Below are 23,022 nucleotides of genomic sequence, written 5' to 3'. Positions count from 1 at the left end.
AACTACTAAACGTGATCCTCTGGGGTCACTCTGACGCTAAATCGGACTCTGACACACAAGTATCTGTAACGATGACTCATTTTGTAAGTTTGAAAATGTATACATAGACAGAATTAATATGTCTAATGGACCTACAGCTGTTTTGCTTTAAACAAATGCCACAGAGCTGCGCTTAGTAAACATATGACCAAGCGCAAGTGTTTATAAGTGGAAGTAAAAAAAATGTGGGAGCTCTTTTATTTGTAGTACCGCTTCAGGACCTGTGAAGCGCAACAAAAAACGGAAAGCGATGTATGGTTTCCAAAGATTTTTGCAAACAAATGTGCAACCACCCTGAAGACGCCGTCTACAGAGCGAATGACGGCGGCTTGGCTGCATGGTGCTGTGGAAATGCTTAAAATTGATGGGGAAGTGAATGGAGCTAAAAACAGGACAAGCCAAGAGATTCCTAAGCCTTCCTCTCAGGAGGAACAAGCCTCGCTCAAATGTTTGACACAAACATTTGAAGAAGAGCCATGCAGGAATTGCCAATATTCCCTAAACACACAAATCTCAAGGTTTGAGTATTGTTCATAGAAATGCTACAAGAACACAGTGTGCTTTTTCTGTTTTACTTATGCAGTCCTTAGCACAAGGTAATGATTATGTACAAGTGTAACATAAAAGGATATCAATTCATTCAAACTACATGACTATTTACACATATATATTATAAAATATTACATACTGAAGGAGAATTTAGCTTGTGTTTTTCCCCATCAGATTCACATACTAAAGGATCGCCTATGCTGACTAATTTTAAACAAGCGGTTGAAATGGCTTTACTCTGCTGTCATAATATTCGTCATTTCTTTGTGTCTGATGCAACAGAGTCTTCCTCACTGCTGGCCAAAATTATATATTCCTCTCATTTTTCAGTATGTTTAAGGACTGGCTCCAATATTTGTTGAACTTACACTAAGTGAACGCTGTCCCACAGCTATGGGTAGGCCTTAGTGAGTTTCTTAGCACACGTTTATTTGATGTGTTGACGGACACATGGAGAATAGGGATGTAGCGGTGGGCTCCGGGTCAATTCAGCCCTTCACTAAACAGGAAGCTCATTTTTCAACCATGTTGCATTTTGGTGCCTCCGCGCTTTCGCTTCGTACCATTCGAAAAAAACATTTTGTACCCATGTAGCAAATTTGTTACTGTTTTGTTTCCTTAGGTAGTTGAGTATTTTCATTCTGTACCTTTGTAGTTTTGCGCCACACTTTTTGGGGCAAAAACTAGTGTTTCCTACCGACCATGAGTCAATTTGTACCTGCCTTGGAGGTGTATTTTTCCCATTGTCTTCATAATTAATGAAAATACTTAAATACAGACAGAAATAAATGTCTGCGCAATGGTTGAAATACATGGGTACAAAATATTAGTAGAAAGGGACAATTTAGACCCCCAGTTACAAAATGGGGGTCTAAATTGGCAAAGGGCCATTATGATCCCTTAATCAGACCCAAAAAATCTAAATAACCTCTCACTGACTTTTTGTTTTATATAACCACATTTCCTTGATGCACTTTCAATCATTTCCAAAGACCAAAGCAGTTAGTTAAACAACCAAAACAATGTAGATAAAAGGTGAAGAGGTGGAAACACCCACACCCTTAGCAGTGCCCTGTTATTGTCATTGGCCCACTAATCCTAAAGTTAATCCTAAAGCTTGACATCAGATGATGTTTAATAGCGCCTTCTGGTGATGTGCTAAGAGATGAAATGAGGAAAAATGTCAGAAGATTTTAATTTTCACAACGGTGCTTCTGTAGTCCACCACTTTTTCACATCGAAACGTGGACAGCGCGTCACAAAACGTTAATTACTAAATTGCTTTCAGTTTACGGTGAGAAGGTTCACTCTGCATCTGGAGGAATATCTCTCCATATGTCGATGATACCGTTCCATTTGTTTTCAAGCCGAGACACAGGAATCTGAGGACCGATTCAAATCTGTGGTCATTTCCCACTGAAACAAATGAATTCCTCCCAGACACTCAACACCTTACGTTAGCTTGCTTTTATAGAGGAAAACATCTGGACGTCTTTGCTTTCGATTGCATTAATTCACCCGTTTATTTCGCACCTACTTAATTGGAAACACATTTGGTGGATGGACAGGAACCAAACGTTGATAGGCAGGTTTGCCGGAGGATGTTTTTGTTAATGCCGAACTGCTACTACTAAAACAGTCCATGCTCGTGGCTGCACAGTGGGATGTTGTTGTGCACAGACATATGCTTCATAAATGAGGTCATTAGATTGTTCTATTGACCTGTGCAGTATCTAATAATATCTCTGCTTGCATGTTTCAGGGTATGCTAATGGAGGGTCCGCCTGGGCCTGAGGGGCCAACAGTAAGTCAGTTTTTTTTTGTCAAATTCTGCATTTTCTTCCTCATTATGTTCTGGTTTCACAGAGTCTTTTTCTTCTATCGATACTGAAGGTTTATGCCACTTGTTGATTGTAGGAAAAATGAAAATGAAAGCTAAGATTGGTCAGTAAGACTAGCATTCGAATGGAAAAGTGTTTTTTTTCTCAAAGGACTTGCACTCTGGCAAATGTTTTAAGAACATTTGGAAAAGCCAGGTGCTGCTGACAGCCAGCAGATTGGTGTCCTCCACAGACCAGCGAGCCTCACTGACATGATGAGCTGCAGTTTAAGAAAATAAAGTCGACCAGACAAAAGGATCAACAGAGTGTCCCACCTCCTGTGTGTGGCCACTTTGAGATCTCGTGGCATAGGATGCGAATATGGAAATCAATCGACACTTCTTTTTCTGTTCACAATAGGGTCTCCCTGGACCCCCAGGATCTTCTGGCCCACCAGGCAGTCCTGGAGATCCTGGAGAGAGGGTGAGACAAAAGAAAATCACTTGAGATACTTTCTAGAACAACAGAAACTCAGCCTGTTTTGGGAGCTCATCATAAACACTATTCTCTTTAAGGGTCCTCTGGGTCGCCCTGGCCTTCCTGGTGCTGATGGTCTGCCAGGACCCCCTGGAACTGTCCTGATGCTGCCCGTAAGTAAACTCTGGTTGTGTGGTTTTTTTTACTATTTTTTATTATTATTTCAAGGGTTGAAACATTTCCTATGGTTTTTCTATCACTCTCTGGTCACATTTACAGCAGTTTTACTAATAAGTCTGACACATGTTTCACAATGTGTTCTTGGAGGAAGGGGATTTCCAATGAATCCAATCGCAAATATGTTAATAGGGATGTGAGGCTTTAGCAGCCTCTTGTGGTGTTAGAGTGGAAGGACCTCCTTGGACTCCTGACATCACAGATCTACATATTAACCCCAAATTTTTGACTCAAAACCTAATCTACCAGGCATCTCTCCAGGACGTCATATGGTTTTTGATGGGACAGAAAGCAATATCGCTGACTGACGCTTTTGCAGCCGTTGATCCGACTACAAGAGTTACGCAACCTTTCCAAATGGCCTCTCTGTTGTCTACCTTCAATCCTCTCGTTTTCTTGTACTTGGAAGATGCTATCCAGCCTGATTACTTGTACAGATGTGAAGTCTTGCGGCTTCGTTGATTCGCGGATCTCTTCTGGCGGAGCCGTGTGGCAAACTCAGTCTGGACAGTGACTCAAGCAGTTCTGGCGTATCCTGGCTGGCAAACACTGACGTTTTGAAATCCAGTCCCACAGGCCTAATGAGAAACATGCATCTTTGTTTTGCCGTTCTTTCGAGCCGCGAGGACTCTTTTCGGTTCCTTTATTTGACGCTGAGGCACAAGGGAAAATGGTTAAAAACCAGAATTTTCAAGCTACATTCTCGGTCATGCTAATCAATTCTTGGATTGAGCTGAGTTTTCATGAATTGTTGATGGTCTGCATTAGTCACCAAAGAAATCAATACAGGACAAATCTTATAAATAATCAAACCAGGAGAGAGTTTCACTGTAAGTAAAGACGTCAATACAAGCAGCTGTGCAGGAAATTTGACAGATTTCCAGATGTGGGGAGTTACGCTGAGGTTCTGTGCTGTGAGCTGCAGCAGGTTTTACTCAAACCTTCAGCTCTGAGTCTATTGTTTGTGTTATTCCTTCCTGGTTACCAGGATTCTGGAACAACCTTTTACTGCTTTATTTTTGTACATCCGTAAGCCGACAATCAGCCTCCTCAGGACTGTATGTGGGTCTGATCCAAAGCGTCTCATCCAAAAGAAAAGAAAACAACATCACGAGTTGAGCTGCACATCCAGCTTTTAATTTTCACTCCTGCTGTAATGCTGGCGTATGACCACCAGATGGCAGTAGAATTTGACCCTTCTTGGCCAAACGTGGCGACGGCTGAGACGCTCTGTTCAGCATTTGTTTATGTTTGTTCTTTAATGTGAAGAACAGTGGAATAAACGAATGCTGAACTCCTTCTTTTTTTTTTTCAAAGTAGTGGATTTTTTTCATTCTTTTGTGAGCTGTTTTTTTATATATATATTTTTTAAAGAATTTTGTGGTTTGCTCTATTCTACAGTAAAATATGTACGAAACATTTTTTCCACAGTTCAGATTAAGCGCTGGAGGGGACTCTGGGCAGAAGGGACCAGCTGTTTCAGCACAGGAGGCCCAGATGCAAGCCATCATGCAGCAGGCCAGGGTAACAGCAACAGCTAAACATAATCACGAGTGATAGAGACACTTGTCCGTTTGTATTTATGACACACTGCATGCATTTGCTCTATAAGCGAGTGCGTACTTGTATGTATATACACGTCTACATATGGTCAAATGTGCAGCCTAAAGCCTACACTCTTATGTTGATCTGTTTCGTTTTATTTTCCGTCTTTGTCCAGCTGGCGATGCGCGGCCCGACAGGTCCAATGGGTTTGACTGGCCGACCTGGCCCTCTGGTGTGTACTTTACATCCACCAATCAGGAAACACCAAGAAAATCTATTGAAATGTTGCCTGTGCCTTTGAATTGATCAATCTTGACTGAGACCTTACAAAATATCTGATGTTTTTCCCCCTTATTTTATCCTTTTTTAGGGTCCACCCGGTGTACCAGGACTGAAGGGAGAGTCTGGAGAGGCGGGACCTCAGGTACTAAATGTCACACTTTATCCTTAATCATCAGATTATGTTCCCTTCTTTTTGTAAGGAAAAGAAAAAAAGAACAAAAGCAAACCTGTATCTGTGATTGACAAATGTTTTGTTTCAGGGGCCGCGTGGACCCTTGGGATCAGCCGGACCCACTGGAAAGCCTGGCAGACGGGTACATGTTTGAGCAAACTTTCCACAAACTCCAACAAGTTCATTTATATGCCTGCGTTCACATCTCTGAATTAAAAGTGGCTTATATTCCACGCTGCAGCTGTTCAACCATCCTCTGCTCCATCGTCAACGCAGCTAAATGCCAGTTGTTTATTGCAGGGTCGTTCTGGAGCAGATGGCGCCAGAGGAATGCCAGGACAGACTGGGCCGAAGGTAGTTTTAATCCACAATCGGCAAACATTGATTTAAGCAAATCGCACTTCACAAAAAGCAGATTAAAAACAAGAACTTTGGCGTTCGTACAAGATTTCCCATTTTCTGCGTGTTTTACAGGGAGACAGAGGCTTTGACGGCTTAGCTGGACTTCCTGGCGAAAAGGGACACAGAGTAAGAGATTTTATGGGTTCATGAAAGTAATTTCAGCTTTGTTCAGACGTGAGGGGAGGGCAAAATGTAATAATGTCTGTTTTTATAGGGAGAACCAGGCCCCTCAGGACCTCCCGGTGCTCCTGGCGAAGATGGAGAGAGGGTATCTTGGACGATATGATTTCACAGCTTCTATCTCATTTTACTGTGCCAAGGAGTCGTAGAGCTGTTGCGATTGCATCCTCTTTCTGCATGCTGTGATCAATACATAAGTACTTTCTGCAAACACCTCTGCTTTCGACATCTCTCCCTGCTCTCACTTTCTGCACCTCTTCTACCTCATTACTGGCGGTTTACATCACCTGATCTCACCCGATTTCCAATATCTCCCAGTCTCAACGACTCTCATACCCTCACCTTGTTCTCCATTATCGTTCCCATGTCTGCGACGCAGACTGACACCGACTTTATCTCTTTCGCAGGGGGATGACGGAGAGATCGGACCCAGGGGACTTCCCGGTGAACCAGTGAGTAATTGCGTTTTTTTTTTGGTTTCTTTCCACCTTTCATTTGTGCTCCTAGGTGTTGTGCGATGTGTAGGCGGAGGTGGGGTTGGGTGTGCGCTCCAGGCCTGCTGTCATCGTGTAATTACGTTAGCGGTGTGTGTGATGATGTCATACATCAACTGCGGGCCGGGTCGCCTCGCTCACGTCGTTAGACGCTGAGATCTTTTTTCTGCCTCGCACCGCCGCGTTTATCAGGCTTCGCTCGTTCCTCACTGCTGTCTGGAGGTGAGAAAAGCTGGCAGTGCACATCAGGGTTGTTAAAGCCTCCCACTCCCACTCAGGAAGGATGTTCACTACAGAGAGTGGGTGGGAGGAGGGGGGGAGGCAGGGAGGGCACAAGAAAGATGAAAAAAAAAAAAAATCAGCAGAAAGCTCTTGACATATTGTGTTATGATTCATTCTGGCCACCAGGGTGTGCAGACCTTTTCTGCCAGGACAATCAGTCTGGTTAGATAACTGTGAGGCCTATGAGGCACAGCAGAGAGAGAAATAATAATAATAATAATATTCAGTCTGTATTATAATAATAATAATAATGGCAATAATAATTCTATTTACAGGGGGCTTTTTAAGTACGTCAAGAGCACCTTAACAAACCATCTAATTACGGTATTCAGAAAATAACAACACCACATATTTCAAAGTGAAGAGAAAATCAAAGCAACGTTAAAAAGAGAACCGGTTTGACAAATCCGGCGCATTTTTACAGACGAGGGTTAAGTTGACAGAAAGCTGTGGTAGTCAGGCAGGCAGGTGGTAGGCACCGTGTAATAAATAGAGCAGGTGGAGCCCAGAGTTAAGTGATGGAGTGATGCTGCGCAGTAGATCAGAGAGATACGGAGGCTCATAGTTCTGGAGACGCTTGACAGAAAAAAGAACCCTGAAAGCAGCGCTGCGATTTACAGGATGCCAATTAAGTTGTTAGAGGACTGAAGTAATATGCTCAGAGGAAGGAGTTTTTTAAATTTTTTTTTTTTAAACCTGTTAAAGTCGGTGCAGCAAACTAGAGAGGACAAAATGACAGTAGTCAATTTGAAATGTAAGAATAACATGCCCATTATTAGGAAAATTGAAGGATGTGCATTGACTGTTGTATTCTTTAAAGTAGTGTAAAAAACAAAATTACACCTAAAACTTCTAGCGTGGTTGAAGGGAGGTTTTCAAGAACTGCCAGCACATAGATTTGACCAGACTTATCCAAAACGAAAGAAACACCAGAAGAAACCCAGAAAATGTGTTTTTTTTTAATTGTTTTTTTTTAATTTAGCGGGAAACTCAAATCTAGACTTGCATAAGCCGTCCGTCAGATAAGGCTGGAGACGCAAAATTAGTATTTATAGAAAGAGGAGTATCATTGGCATTTAAAAGAAATATTTTTTCGCCTTTCCTAAAAATGTTACCAAGAATTTAAATAATATTCAGAAGTGGGCTGCAGACACAGCCCTGGTGAAAACTACACACAACTGGGCAACTAAGCACTAAGTGTCTGAAACAGGCTTCTCATTGGCCAGTGAAACCATCTGAATGGGCCGGAGTGAGCTGTCATTTGTAGCTATTGTCCTATGGCTAATTATCAGACTGAATCGAACAATCCGTAATTATTTAGCTTTAGCAGACGTCAACCATCTTGGAATGGGAATATTACAGCATTTTTGAGAGGAAAAGAAAACGGAGAAGAAAGAGTTATGCTAGTTAAATAAGTAGGATTTAACCGCCTGAGTCGAAAGCAGGCACAACATTCACAAGGGCGTTTTGCGAACGGCGGGTTATTTTTAGACGTATCATTTTGAAACTGTTTTTAATTATTCATCAGACCTCTCGCAGGTGTAATATCACCCTCGGTCTCATTTCTTTCTCCCCCCCACCACCTAGGGACCTCGGGGTTTGCTGGGACCAAAGGGACCTCAGGGACCTCCTGGACCACCTGTACGTATAACCTCTCCATCTATTATCTTTTCATATCCTCTGTGTCAGAGCAGATTTGGTATTTACAGAACAGAATACATTTTTACCATCTCCTGGGCAGCTACAAAAAGAGTAGACAACACCCACAGGGACCCACCAAGCTCAATATATTTCACAGACTGCACAATAAGCAGCACACAATTGAGTTTAACTTTAATATTTTCTGAAATATTTCTACAGCGGAGACAAGACTAACTATAATACTTATAGATTTAATTTTGCATGAGCAATGGGCATTGGATTTTTTTTTCCTCTCTCTTTTTTTATTTTAAAAAACACTGCGCAAAATAGAGACGTTTTTTTTTTCCAAATTTGCCTTCAGCAGTTTAAAAAATTTAAATGCCGTTAAATGGGTTTTCATTTCAGCGGGTTACAGATTTTCTTCTTTCACGCCTGATTTTCTCTCCCTCATTTCCGTGACAGGGAGTTGCTGGAATGGATGGCCACCCTGGACCCAAAGGAAATATAGTAAGTAAAGATTGAACTGATTAAATTCCTAAATCCGATTAAAAGGATACCACTATCGGAGTGTTAAGTGGCACCAGTTTAACTCCGCGTGTATTTAGGCCTCAAAAAGGAGCCCTTTCGCACACATCCATGAGTACGTACACACACTAGCAGCATCAGAGAATACACTCTTGGCTAGTTGTACATTTCCAGCTCAATTCCTGCCAGCGCCCGGCACCCGTAATGAGAGAATATTTTACCGGAGCGGCCTGCATGGTCTTTTGGGAGTCTTCCAACAAGGTAGAGATGGAAGATCAACAACTGGCCCAGACTCTCGGACGGAGGCAGCATAATTGATTGCTGGTTATCCTACAGGGGATGGTGTTTTGTGTTTGTGGTTCAGCAGTTTGCGTCATTAGGAAAGTAGGCCTGTGAATGTGCCCCGCATACACCTGCGCACTTGTCCTTTTGCATTAAATGCAACACAATTTCTGAAATCCAGCAACAATATGAACACGTATAGTGTATTTGAGTTAGAATTGGGTAATACATTATCATTCAGTTGAAGCTGATTTAATTTTGATCTATTTTGTGCAACATTTTTACCCTGTTTTCCTCTTGAAAAAATAGCCTCATCGGTGTGTAAGGAGCTCTCTAAATGTTTATTCCAGGGACCTCAGGGAGAGCCAGGCCCCCCTGGACAGCAAGGCAACCCCGGTGCTCAGGTAGGTAATTTACATTAGATTTCTGTCTCAGCTTTCAGAGAAAAGGTTCCAAACAGTTTCTTATCCTCTCCGCAGGGACTCCCGGGGCCGCAAGGAGCAATTGGACCTCCAGGAGAGAAGGTAGCGTATCAGGCCTGCTGAATATGGAACTCCTGCTGGAGAAGAAAAAAAAATAAAAAAAAGAACTGCAGGAAAGATAAAATGTTAATACATGCAGACCCAGAATCTGTAAAATTATTGGAATTTGTCTCATTCATTTGCATGAGCAAGAAAGCCAAGCTGCTTTCTTATTCAGGCCCAGATGCTTATCACACAATTATGCAAACACATCCCCATCCTCTGCACGGAATACTGCCCCACATACAGCAGAGACCCATTCAAATCCTGATACGTTTTAAGCCAATTACAGCCATATCACATTCGCCGGCTGACATTGTAGATTATCGAACACCAAGAGTTTAAAAATTAATTACATGGGTGGTATGTTTCCCTCTTTTTTTTCCTAAAAGAAAGCTTTGAACAAAGCGAGATAAAGACTCAAAACTCAACCTTTTCTTTCAGTGTGTAATCAAAGCAGTCATCAGCTCAGGATGTTAATCCTATATAATCTTGAGTTTTACAGTAATACATAAACCGACAAAAAATGATAACTTGGGATATTTTAACATAGCTGTTAGAATCTGCTAAAAAAAACCACGTGACGTATCCTTTTTAGTCTTAGCTATCTTGTTTTCCTATCATCATTAGCATATATAGACCTAGAACTGGCGATGTCAGCCTTATGGTCAGCTTAAATAGACTGATTATGTACATTTTGTTTTAAAGTTCCTAGTTTCCCACAGTGAGTGGGAAACTGCTGGGTTTTACGTCATCGTACGCATAAATCACCGTTTGGTACTCAGGTTTTGAAGTCATGGTTTGGAATTATTTGGTACAAACACATTAAGAAAAGTGAAGCAAAGTCTATTTTCCCCCCCCAACTGAGTATAGTTGTTAAAATTGATGCTTAGAGCATGATTTACACCAGATTAGCATATCCTCTTGCTAATATAATACTATAACTATAATACTAACAAGTAGGAATTTTCTCTACATTCGGCTTCTGTTTAAATACAGTGTTTTCCACTATGTAGCTGCTACAAAGACTCTTTTGGGGTTTGTTGTGGTCTAAATGTCAGCGAGCGTCTGTTTTAATGGTACTGTAACCTGGCTTAGCACTTTAGCTTTTCCATCAATTGACTTGGAGTGATGCCTTTTCAAATGAGTAGTTAAGCTCTACGTAGAACGAGTTACTTACATTATTTCTGTTAATGAAGATGACCAAAATATTCATTAAGTGCATTTTACTTTCTGCGTTGTCACCAGAGTGTGAAGCGTGAAGTTACGAAACAGCAGACTTTAATGATCGTTCGAGGTCCTCAAACCTTTGTGCTTTTTACGTTTTTTCTTTTTTATGTGCTGCCTTTTTCAAAAGTTGCTCGAGGGAAAGTAGATGTTCTCCATGTGCAACGGTTTGAAAAAGCGACATAAGTGCAGGTCACAAGTGAACTGAACCAAAAAGGCACATTTTGGAAATTATCCGTTCGAATGTGTATCCTTACACCAATTATTGACCGTTATGTCCCACCATGTAATTGTTTTTACTTTAGAGATAATGCCCAATTATGCACAGTTACTTCATCATCATTTGAAAAACGGCTGAACGTCTCATTTTATGTAACCGGCACCAAATTTGATTGACTTCAACTTCTGAAGTCTGCCATTGTAAGGACTTCATATTGCATTGCTGCAGACTTTTATAAACTTTTACCACATATTGACTCACTGTGTGATGTTTGTCAAGGGTCCAACTGGAAAGCCTGGATTGCCAGGAATGCCGGGAGCCGACGGCCCTCCGGTAAGTTTATACCCAGATCTCCAAATTATATCAAATTTGAACTGTACTAAAGCTGACGAATGATGGATGGACGGACATGAAACACTGTGAAATAAACTTCTGTAATTTCATATCGCTTTGCCACATTAACGCTCTTAACATATACAGTGTGAACCACCTTGATGGTTATTAGTGTGAAGCATATGGATGATAGATCATCTTCATTTGGCTCTGTAACAGAAGATCATCACACCCACACAGAGTACTTTATATGCAAACACCCTCCTTCACTTCCCAGGCAGCAGTGACACCTGCACTAATGACAGATGTTTCTCGGAAATCACCAGGTGGCTCCTACCGTAGGAGAGAGGGGGGCCCAGAAAGGCTTTGAGAGGTTTAAGTAACTTCAGGGGCAGGAAAGAAAGAAATAAAATTTGAGTTAGAAAGTGAGTGTCTGCTGAAAGATGAGACAACATGGAGGAGAGCTCACATAATGCGATACGTCGCTTCACAACCCTTCAAAGGTTTATGTTTCGGACTTGAAATAGCTCACATCCATGCACTCAAGACTTTTTTCTTTTAATTCATTTGTTGTCTATAACTTCAATTACAACATCTGCAGCGGAAGAGCTTCCTCTCTGCCCCTAATTTCTTTCCTCGTTTGTATCCATTTCGGTCTCTGTGCTAAAACCCCATCAGTGGCTTTGCGAAGCTCCTTTGTCTCACGAGAATCCAATCAATTTTCCTCCAGATGTCTTTTTACTGGACATCCACGTGCGTGTTCTGTGTGGTGTCTGCTGCAAACTCGCCGTTGTGTGTTAGTTCACACGGGGTGGGGGGAGTGTATGCGCGTTCGCATTGTGAAGTCTCAAAGCGGCTTTGGTCTCGGCTTTTAGAGCCCAGTAATAGCTGTGAGTGCATCTGCAACACTGTGCATTAAGGATGGGAAATGAATTCCCAAATGAGATCGGACCCTTGAAAGGTCCACTTTCCCAGTTTCCCAGTCGGATTTGCCCTTCAGCAGTTTTACAGCCCAATCTTTCAGTTATAGGCATGTTGCACTGTTTATGGTGGTAATTATGCTGAAATGCTATGCAATAATATTCCTCTCAATAATTCACAGGGTCACCCTGGCAAAGAGGGCCCGACTGGGGAGAAAGGACACATGGTGAGTTTTTTTTTTCTTCTTCTTCTCCTCTTCTGTCTTGATTTATTGAGAGATTTCTAATTGGATTTTCTTTCTTCCAACATTTTGGAGGTTTTTTCCCCACATCCAAGAAGATAAAATTAGCAGGTTTTGCGACTGATTATCACTCTACAGTTTTCTAAAGCTTATAATAATATAAGTTTATATAGTTTATAGTAATATAGCTTATGTAGTTTTAGGTGGTTACAGTGCCTATTAAACAACCTTCGAAATATTTTTAGAGTTTCTCTGCAATGAGAAGTCATTAACTAATTATATTAATATGAGAGACGCCACACTGTGTGCCTGAAAAAGAGAGAAAGCAGTGTGTGTAAACATTGTTTTGCTATTGTTAAGTAAATACAGTCGTTTCTGTTTATATTTATTACTAAAAACATGCAACTTAACTTTCGAGAACGATGCCGGCACTTAAATAGATCTTAAAGTGCATAACAAGGGCAGTTTTGCTGTTTCATTTAGCCTTTCTCTGGCTCCTTTAATAAAACATTAATGAGCAGCTGGCTCACTTAAAAAAACACTTTTTCTTTTCAAACAGCTTCGTGAACTTTTTGTGGGTCACCTGAACACGCCACTGATGCTGAAAATGGCTAGCTGTCTGCCTGTTTCCCTCAGTAACAACTTCAGAGCAGAGTGATGCCGACATCGTAACTTGTTAGCGTGACTGCTAGCTAGATAAGTCAAGAACTTTGATTATGAACCACAATCAAACCCAAATAACTAGATCATGTTACCTGGAAATAATCACACATCCTTGCAATAAATTTTGTGGGAATGATAAAAAAATAAAACTGTTCAAATTTACCAATAATGGTATGAAGGGTTCATTGACAGATGACTTTTGTTTGTACGCCAAATAGACTGGCAGGTCATCAGTCCCGCTAGTTAAGCTAAAAATCGACCACTTCCTGACACTGGTTGATGTATCAGTGCATCTCCTCCTGCTAGTCCATGCTTGAGCATTTTTTGTAAGCATGATTCTAGTTCTTATCAAATGTCGGTCTTTTTAGGGCCCTGCCGGACCTCAAGGCCCCATTGGTTATCCTGGACCTCGAGGTGTAAAGGTAAGTTCATCGCCATTAATGTCGAGTACATTTTTGGAGTAGTATAATAGAGCTGACAGCCGTTAAAGGACAAATAATACGTGTTAGGACCTTGTTTAGTGTTAGCAATTTATTATTATTTTGCTCAACTATTGACGGTACAGATCATGAACTGTTTGTCATGAAAGCACAGTAATAGTACAGCTTCCACTGAGAAAAGGGGATCAGTCAACAAGCTTGGCTTGTGCTCAAGAGTTCCTGTCTTAGTTGGCTGAAATCTAGAAGGACGGTCAAGGATTTCATTTTTTTTTTTTTTTTTTTGCTCTGGAAAGTTTCTGTTCTCTGCGGGGAAGATTTTTTTAGAAGGACAGTGAGTCAGCTACTTCAGAAGCTCTTCCCAGCCTTATTTTAGAAAAACTGTCATCACATTGTGGGTAAATATTTTCACCTGCCAGAGCGAATGCGCCGCCGTTTTTCTCCCTCTTTTTGTCCCGTTTGCTTCCCGATTGTCGTGTAACGTCCGTCTGATTTTGTGTCGCAGGGAGCTGATGGCGTCCGCGGCCTCAAGGGAACCAAGGGTGAAAAGGTAAGCGGAGGCAGGCGGGCGGCCGACCGAAAATAAATCAGTTATTCAAATCAAATTTGACATTAACAGAGAGATGATGGTGATTGTGATTAAACTGATGATTGGGGTAGATGGCCTTTGCTTGCTAATGATAATCGCAGAACACATAATTTTGGTGCTACAAAAAACAAAGGGGGCTATCAAGTGTTTCTATGGCAACAATGGCTCTCGTCTCATTGGTGCTCTGTCAGACTTGACGTCTGTGTTTGTGTGCGGACCTAATCTGGAGGGAGTAGAGGATATTTGACTAATAAAAAATGTTTTTCTCATTAAAGTCTTGTCTGTTGCACCTCTAACAGTGTGTTTCATTTTTCTCATGTTAGGGGGAGGACGGCTTCCCTGGCTTCAAGGGAGACATGGGCATAAAGGGCGACAGGGTAAGGTTCAGGTTTGACTTGGAAATGTCTTCACAACCGTCTCTGCTGGCTCACATTACAAACACAAACTTTAGTGTGTTTTATTTGTATTTTTGTGTCTGAATGAAATAAATCATTGAATAATACTGAAGTGGAAGAAAAAGGATGCATAATATAAAATAACCTGAGAAGTAGCCAAGAGGCTAAATGGCAGCTCTGGAGGAGCTGAATGTATCTAGAGCTCGGGTGGGAGAATCTGTTGAAAGGACAGCTTTTATTGTTTGTACAAATGTGTCCGCTTCCTGTCGACGAGATCACAGCTGTATTCATGCTAGTCTTTAGCCCAGTTGATGGGCTAAAAACCATCAACTGGTCTTTAGTTGATGGTCAGTTTTCAATACGACTTCTTAGAGCGCAATAGACACCCGATTCTGTCTACCCAGATAAGGAAAAGTAGAAAGAACTGACAAGAAAGTGTTAAGTGTGTTCTCACCAGGACGGAGATGCTGATTTTTTGTTTTTGCCCTTGCAGTTCCTGAGAGAGGAATTATCCAAATAGGAAAGCAGCAGGTCTCCTGGCTCTGTATTTCTAGAACAACAAGCACCGATGTTGTTTTTTCTTACTTCTTCAGCTCATGATTCAACCCTATCGTTTTCTTTAAAAGCTGTGTTTGGTGCTTTCTCTTGAATAGGTGTGTTAGTGGGACTGTCAAAGTAGAAATCTAACCGGTGAGTATTAGGTGACCCTAGTGGACATGTACAGATGACAAACATGGTGAGCCTGGTGAACAGCAGATTGGACTATTTGGCCCTTCGTCTTGCTCTACAGAAGCAGGGGCTTTCGGCAAAAGGAATGCTATGGTGGAAAGAAACCCATAAAAAGTTCTGTTTTCAGTTTGCCGTCATATAGAACATATGAAACATGCAGAAGAAGGTCCTCTGTTCTGACTAGGCCAAAACTAAACCTTTCAGAAACCTACATGTTGAATGCTTTGTGTGACAGAAACTCAGAGTGCTTCCGTACCTGACAGTCCGGTAGACATGGTTCAATTGGAGACAAAAATTGCAACATTTTCGGGTCTCTTTCTCACTGCACTGTCAAAAGATCCAGTCTGTTTGATAAACCTGTTTACTCCTTTGCCTGTGGGGGCGCTGCACCAAGACCTACTGAAGGAAACGACATAAAAACCTCAGAAGAAGACACTGAGCACAGCTTCCTTCTTTGCAAAATGTACACAAAAACAGAGTCGTAGGTTTTAGCGGTAGTAAGATTTCTCCTTTGTCTTTGGTAAAAAAAAACAAACAAAAAAACGTCAGACATTTCTCCCGCGAGTGGTAGACTCTCACGTTTGTTTAAGTTGTATTTACCCAGAATGCCCTGCACTATAGTCCACTTCCTGCTTTTAGGAGCAGTCTCCGATCCTCTTGGCATCTACAAGGCAATCCGCTCGGCACTCACTTTGGCATTCAAACCCCGCCAAAGTTCACTTCAATCGAACCGAGACCAGGAGTTTTAGACAGACCAGAGTTTGCCTTCTTTGGTCCGCATCAGGGTTCGTTTAAACATTCACACCTCTCCAAAGGAATCAGACTTTCTAGGCAAGCAAACTACATTCTAAGTAAAATGGACAAAACTGGGTTGATGGGAATGCACCCTATGTCTTGCTAAGGGCTGGAAAGCTTGTCAGACTTTAAAGAAAAGGTTTTATGGGAAAGTACTAAAATATCTTGGATGAAAGTGAACATGTTACATGTGGAAAAATTCACATATCAGAGTGGACAAATTAAAATACAGACAACTGAGAATCTGTTGGAAAACCTTCAATGTAAAACATTATCTGTCCAACCTGATTGAGCTTGAGCAGTTTTAACTGGACACAAATGCCAGTGTCAAGAGCAACACATCTGGTCACATATCACAGTAGCGGAGGGGTATGGATATTTTTGTCACGCCAAGCAAATGTAACTTTTTAAATCGTTTGAAGTTTAGCATCGTCCAAGTTGACCTATACTGACCCCTTCTGAGGCAATCTCCCTCCCCTGTTTCCTAAAGCCTTTCTGACTGCTGCGGAAGAGAGCGTAATGAGAAAACATGAGGTGTTGTTCATGTTGACAGCTATAATCGTGTAGCAGTTTTCAATTCCTTCTCCTCCTCTTCCAAGTCAGTCCTAAACCCGCCCGCCCCGATGTAGGAGAAAAAGAAGTTTGACACGCTCACTCTGGAGCAGCTCCTCTGAAGTGCATTAGGGATTTACGCTGTCAAGCTGCAGGAAAATATGACTTCCACAGTGAGAAACATAACTCACAGCCGCCCCGTACTTGAAACATTAAATCCCCTATCCCTGAACCGGGTTGTCTCCAGCTGAAAAAGGAGGGAGAAATCAATGGCACTTTAAACACCACTCCAAGCCCACGAGAGACACGGGCCTTCCGCCATGTTTTCCTCTGGAGACGCCGCTGATCCAGATGAAAGCAAAGATTTGAGGAGGCCCCCTCTGCTCTGGAGATGCCCGCATGGGCTAGGCTGCAAATGACTCAGTTTGAAGCAGGCGTGTGAAAGGGGGCCGCGTGCGCGCGTGTGTGTTAGCATGCGCGCGAGAGCGCTCAATTTAAAGTGTTTTCTTTGATGAGCCTGCGAGCGCAAGTCAAGTACAGTTTGCCTGATGCCGTTTCATGTGTACTTGAGGGGTGTGTGTGCTTGTGCGCTCGCTTGCTTACTTTGCAACTCTGCGCGGACCTTTAACTAGATACCTTTCACACACCAATGGGCCTCTGCAAGCAGCGCCGGGCTGTCAGTGCCAGTTTGTACTCTGTCATTTAGTGTGTGTGTTCTTTTAAAATGGGAACACACTTACAGCGAGAAGCAGTAATAGGATTGCTAACCACTTTTCAACAGGAACAGTATCTAACTGGATCCTTTAAGCAAGTGTTCACTCCTGTTAAAAGGAGTCAACCTGAACTACTCAGAGGACAACAACTGGCTCAAAGATGCAATCGGTGTTCATCTCATCATAGTCAGGATTTTCTTTTGCGTGTGTGTGTGTGTGACAAAATGTTCTCTATTTGGCTTACATCCTCATTCTTTCTTATGAAAACACAAATATACTATTGAGTTAAATGATTAAAATTAGCAACACATAGCAATACAACACCATTAATGTCCATTAATGTTATTCCATTAATAGACAGAAGGTGGCAGTAATACTGTGCCTGGCAAAAGTATTCACACCCTGTGAACTTTTTCCATATCTCATCACATTACAAGCAGCACAAACTTTAGTGAGTGAATCAAGATTTGTATGTGAAATACCAACACAACTTAGTAAATAACTGCAATCGAAATCAGAACTGATGTGTGCAGTAGGTAGTTTGGTTATGGATAGAGCAATTTCAGTTATTTACAATCTGTCTAGGTGAGAGTTTGTGCTGGCGCTACACCATGTAGGGAAAGAAACGTTCACGCTTTGTGGTTCCTGTGCTGTCCAGGGAGAACTTGGACCAGCGGGACCCAGAGGAGAGGATGGCCCAGAAGGGCCAAAGGGTCGCTCAGGGCTCCCTGGAGATGCTGGTCCACTCGGCCCCACTGGTGAGAAGGTGAGACGCTTTTTTTTTCTACCAATTTATATTTCGTCACTATGAGTCACACTTATTTCTACTTATTCCTCACTGCCTGCCTAAGAGAAAGTAAAAAAAAAAAAAGATTAATCTTTACTTTCTCATCCTCAGTCATGTTTGCTCTAAGATTAAGGCGCAGCCAGGCTTTAAAAGGAAACCATTTTTTCCCCCAATTATCTGATCTGAACAGGGATCAGTTTTCCCACTGCTCCTGCTCTTCAACCAGCAGAAAGCATTAAAGGCTTCAGACTCTGCATCAGTTAAACACTGAGTAGGCTGCTGTGTATATTTCATACAGCCAATGGCAACTCTCCCAGATGACTTAATCATTTTTTTTAAACTGAACTGAGGAGTTGATTTATTGTCTACTGATGCTCGCTGGAAGAAGATTCTTAATTATCTCAATGTTTAACAATCCCTTAAACACATGTATTTGATTTTTATGCCTTAGACACCGATTCACATAGTATTAAAGCTGCTTCTTTTATGTTTTTTTTTTCAGAATCTGATTTGACCAAATTATTGACTTGTGGTCAATTTTTCAATTTCCTCATTAGTCTGCGTTAAATAATGCTGATGCCGTTCTCGTGTATAATTAGAATCGACGCTTCAGCTGTAAACAACGCGGGTATTTACTGAGCTGTGGCGTTGTGCATGTTTAATTTTTGTGTTCATTAACATTAAAAATAATGGGAGGTTTGCTCAGTCTGGTTTTTGTCATGAGATAAGATGTTTTTGCACTGAATTCGGTGGAGAGAAAAAAAGAAGCCTAGATATTTATTGGGATGTAATAGAATAATATAATGATACGGTCATTTGGTGAAGGTTGTGTTTTCAGTTTCACTGCATTACCAGTTTTTACTGCCCTTCACCCCGTGGCAGTCGCAGAGAAGCTCAACAACAATATAGCTCAACAAAGGGAAAATGGATTCAGCAGCAAATCAAGTTTTCTTTTTTTTTTTATCTGTTTGCTGCAGTTTATATACTCGGGATGGAAATAAATGTTGCCAACTGTTATGATTCCATCAATCAGACTGTTTTTATTCTGCAGTGTCTTGACACTAGAAATGGTCAAACCGTAATGTAGCTGTGGTGTTATGCTTTCTGTAGAACCTGCAAAAATAAAACATTTAGCAGATTCATGTCCCCTGGTGCATGTCAGCGTGCAACTACTTGAGTTTTATTTTTACATTTTGCATCTAACATGAGAAAACTAATATAGAAAGAAATTGCAAAAGTTTTCATTTGTATTGCTTTTTTTTTAGATACTAAAAAAAAGAATGTAGCGTGTCAGTTTAGCTTTAATTGATCTGAGTTATACAAAATTAAGCATTTTTCAACATCAAGACCTACGGCAAAAGAAAAAAAAACATTAAATGTAAAGCTTTGATGGGCTTTACAAAAGTGTAGCAAATGATATTGTTCCAACAGTGGACAGCTGTAATATACTACTACAGTTCAAAGTCTGACTCAATAGATACTGCAGGAGTCTGCAATAGACTTATATCTCACTCTTACTAAAGATATTTTTCACAAGAAGCTGTTTGCTAAACTGCTAGGCTAAGGCTAGCGCATTAGCAAACAGGGAATAGATTCCCTTTTTCACTGTGAATGTCTTTGAGAAGAATAATAAAAACAGTTTTCAGAAAACATGCCAGTTTGTTTGATCCACAAAATAACATGTGTCTGCCATAATGCAGATGTGCATACCTTGCACATTAAAGAGGTAGAAATATATGTAGAGCATCATAAACAGTATACCACCAATATGTATCGGGTGTTTAGTCCAACCTCTTTGCTGTTGAAATCTGACAACTGATTACCTTTGTTTATGTTAAATGTTAAAGTTCGTCGTCAAATTGCAACTTTGACTTTAACGAAGGCTCTCTTTTAGACAAATCACAAGCATTTTATCAAAATGTGTTTTTGTCAACAGGGTAAACTCGGAGTTCCCGGATTGCCAGGCTACCCAGGAAGACAAGGACCAAAGGCAAGTGCTCAACATATTGCTAACCAAAAGCATTACTCTGTGATACTTTCCGGCAAATTAAGGTTTAAGGTAATAATTTTACCAACATGTTTCCTCAAGCTGAAAGAGGTAATGGTGAAGATTTAACTAGGAGGTCTAGAATCCTCAAGGACTAGGCGATCACCTCTCCAGAAAGCTGGTTAGCAAATAAAAAAAGGATAATGCCAATTCAAATGTTTTCATTGGTTAGTAAGGATGACATACTTAATGTTTTACACAGTATTGTTTTTTTAATGTAAATGTATGTTTTACAATTTTTTTTTCAAAACTTTTTACTTATGTTGCTATCTTTTGAGAGGTCTTTGCCGAATTTCCTTTTCTTGGTTGAACAAAAGTTGTTCAAAATGTAAATATACCATAGGTATAAAATTGGACTTAATGGGAGCTCTAAGACATTACACACTTTGCCTGTCTGTAGTGTCATAATGCTGTGTTTCCATTTCCATGTCTTCGAATGCTTTCGAAGCTGTTTTTTTTTTTTTAAACCATCAGCTACTTCAAGCTTTAAGCTCGTCGTAGCAAAGCCTCAGTCGGAAAAGTGGACGTGCTTGAAGCTTCCTGATCAAAGAGATGGAGATGTGAAAAAGCAATCCCTGTCAGCCCTCTGCTGCTTATGCGATAATGAAACACCGCAGCGTCCTCTCCCACTAGCTATAACAGGCTGGGAGTATTCCAGCAAGTGAGATAAATAAGGAATAAGTGTTTATCTTTTCTCTCTCCGGTGACTAATTGCTCTCTTTTCTACCACACAGGGATCTCAGGGCTTCCAAGGCTTCCCTGGCGCCAATGGAGAGAAGGGCTCCCGGGTACGTCGCACATAGCATTTCCTATTTACGTTAGCCCGACAGAGTGTTGGAACATGGACCCGGATCCAGATTGATCAACCCAAGCGGAGGCTGCGTGGCTCCAAAACAGATTTGACCAAGCAGAGGAAGAAAGCACCTCTTACACAACTCATTTCAAACCAGCAAAAACATTGTTTATCACCCGACGGCGCTTTTAGCAATATTTCACGCGCTCTGCATGTGTTAGCGACGGGCCATTAGCTCGCCTGGAAGAGTAACAGTTTGTCACCGCGACTGGAGCGGGGCACATAAAGTTTCTCATCTTTACAGGACACTTGGAAAGTTCATGGGACTGAGCTGAAAAGGAAGAAAAAGTGAAAAATAATAAGATCCGCTTCTCTCCCTTAAAGGCTTAACACCACACAAAAGATGCGCTTGTTTTCTCATTAAAGTTAAACGAGCCCGTTTTAATTTGGGCCCCGCGATATGACTGTTAAATTGTTTTTTAAAAAAAGTTATTTTCTGTAGCGCTAACTGCTCAAATGTTGGTGATTATAAGAATTAATGATGACATAAAAGCACACAGGCCTAGACGAGACGTAAAAGCTGATCTCGGAGCACAGCGATGGCCTGATTCTGTTGAGCTCAGTCTGCAGATATGATCCTCTTCTGGCCTTTAGATTAATTCATGTTGAGCATGCAGCCACTCTCCCTTTAATGATGTGAGTTGCCACTCCTTTGATCACTGCGTGTTCTTAACATCCACAGGGCACAGGAGGAAAGCCAGGCCCACGCGGACAGAGAGGACCAACGGTTAGTCTTACTCAGCACACTTCAGCTTATCTACAGATGGCAAACTTGGCACCTGGGTAAAAGCAGAAGGGGGGTGGGGGGCTCTCGACGTGGCTATTCTTGAGGGGGAGCCAAGTCGAAACATTAATTAATCTCAGCGCTTCCAGGTCATCTGTGTCTCTGGCGGAGCCCTCTCTGTGATTCTCATCACGTCTTTGTATCCATCAGGGGCCGAGAGGAGAGAGAGGGCCGAGGGGACCGACGGGGAAAGCTGGACCCAAAGTCTGTGAAATATTTCGCTCTCATCTTATGGGTTCTTTTGCCGTGTGTGTGTCGCTTTTTTTGCACAGCTGACCCCCATGCTTTGTTTCCTCAGGGTAACTCAGGAAACGACGGCCCACCAGGACCTCCCGGAGAGAGGGTATGTAGCATTATACTCTTATCAAAAGTCGGGTTGTTTGAAAGGAATCTGTTGTTCTTTGAGAGATCAATGATTTCTGACTTGCAGTTGTGTACTTTTTTCTTCTTTTTTAAAAATATTTTTTCAGGGTTTGCCAGGGCCTCAGGGACCAACAGGTTTTCCAGGACCAAAGGGCCCTCCTGTGAGTCAGATGATCTTTAGAAAGCCACCTGTTTTTTATGGAGTACTTTTACTTTGAATTTGTGGATTTGTGTGAATTTGTCAGGGACCCCCAGGGAAAGACGGACTGCCTGGACATCCTGGACAGAGAGGAGAGACTGTAAGTAAAGCCGTTTGATCGCTGACCTCGTTTGTAGTCGCCAGACTGTTTGGTGATGGACTAAGTTTTGGTTTCTTCTGTCACATCCAGGGATTCCAAGGCAAGACGGGCCCTCCTGGTCCTCCAGGTGTGGTTGGACCTCAGGTACGCTCCCTGCTTTTTTCTTTTCCATTTACCCAGAAAGCAGAATCCAGTGCCAAAACATACCAGTCACTTGTTTAGAAGTTAGACTCTCGTTAGTGTACTTTCTGAAATGCGCTCGCATCAAAGCGACGGGGAACGACGGGGAACAGCGAGGAACGCTTTCAGCCGGTCCGGCAACAGCTGATTTATTGTTGCGAGAGCCATACCTCGGGTGCTGTTTTTCTTTCTATATTAGCTTTGGGCTCTTCATCCATTATGCATGACTGCTTAGCAGACTTACCCTCCAAGCAGTTCTGCTAATGCCAGCTGAGAACATTGACGATAATGGAGGAACACCGAGGCTTTAAGGAGGAGTTGCCCTCCTACTCAGCAAATGCTCAACTTCTTAAGGATTTAAGAACTGAAAGCTTCTTTTCCATCAACATTCCTCACCAAGTACACACATTAAGCCTAGCATTATGACTTTGCACCTACACTGGTCT

The 23,022-nt window shown here is 41.7% G+C and overlaps 1 protein-coding gene across 2 annotated transcripts in view; it reads left to right on the top strand.

The window, feature by feature from the left end:
* LOC102232699 (collagen alpha-1(XI) chain-like) overlaps positions 1–23,022 on the top strand; it is a 97,061-nt gene that overhangs the window by 51,300 nt on the left and 22,739 nt on the right. For both annotated transcript variants that reach the window (XM_023338577.1, XM_014468377.2), the window contains exons 10-38: positions 2,351–2,392; positions 2,829–2,891; positions 2,984–3,058; positions 4,554–4,646; positions 4,843–4,899; positions 5,038–5,091; positions 5,210–5,263; positions 5,422–5,475; positions 5,596–5,649; positions 5,738–5,791; positions 6,111–6,155; positions 8,067–8,120; positions 8,583–8,627; positions 9,278–9,331; positions 9,407–9,451; positions 11,175–11,228; positions 12,331–12,375; positions 13,422–13,475; positions 13,996–14,040; positions 14,403–14,456; positions 17,922–18,029; positions 19,987–20,040; positions 20,832–20,885; positions 21,633–21,677; positions 21,885–21,938; positions 22,033–22,077; positions 22,205–22,258; positions 22,343–22,396; positions 22,487–22,540. In XM_023338577.1, coding sequence (XP_023194345.1) covers positions 2,351–2,392; positions 2,829–2,891; positions 2,984–3,058; positions 4,554–4,646; positions 4,843–4,899; positions 5,038–5,091; positions 5,210–5,263; positions 5,422–5,475; positions 5,596–5,649; positions 5,738–5,791; positions 6,111–6,155; positions 8,067–8,120; positions 8,583–8,627; positions 9,278–9,331; positions 9,407–9,451; positions 11,175–11,228; positions 12,331–12,375; positions 13,422–13,475; positions 13,996–14,040; positions 14,403–14,456; positions 17,922–18,029; positions 19,987–20,040; positions 20,832–20,885; positions 21,633–21,677; positions 21,885–21,938; positions 22,033–22,077; positions 22,205–22,258; positions 22,343–22,396; positions 22,487–22,540 — 1,617 coding nt within the window. The remainder of the gene's footprint in view (positions 1–2,350; positions 2,393–2,828; positions 2,892–2,983; positions 3,059–4,553; positions 4,647–4,842; positions 4,900–5,037; positions 5,092–5,209; positions 5,264–5,421; positions 5,476–5,595; positions 5,650–5,737; positions 5,792–6,110; positions 6,156–8,066; positions 8,121–8,582; positions 8,628–9,277; positions 9,332–9,406; positions 9,452–11,174; positions 11,229–12,330; positions 12,376–13,421; positions 13,476–13,995; positions 14,041–14,402; positions 14,457–17,921; positions 18,030–19,986; positions 20,041–20,831; positions 20,886–21,632; positions 21,678–21,884; positions 21,939–22,032; positions 22,078–22,204; positions 22,259–22,342; positions 22,397–22,486; positions 22,541–23,022) is intronic.

This window comes from Xiphophorus maculatus, chromosome 8 (assembly GCF_002775205.1).
Source record: "Xiphophorus maculatus strain JP 163 A chromosome 8, X_maculatus-5.0-male, whole genome shotgun sequence".
In the NCBI taxonomy this organism is placed as follows: domain Eukaryota; kingdom Metazoa; phylum Chordata; class Actinopteri; order Cyprinodontiformes; family Poeciliidae; genus Xiphophorus; species Xiphophorus maculatus.
Note: the sequence above shows the minus strand (reverse complement) of the source record. Positions and strands in the feature narration are given on the sequence as shown.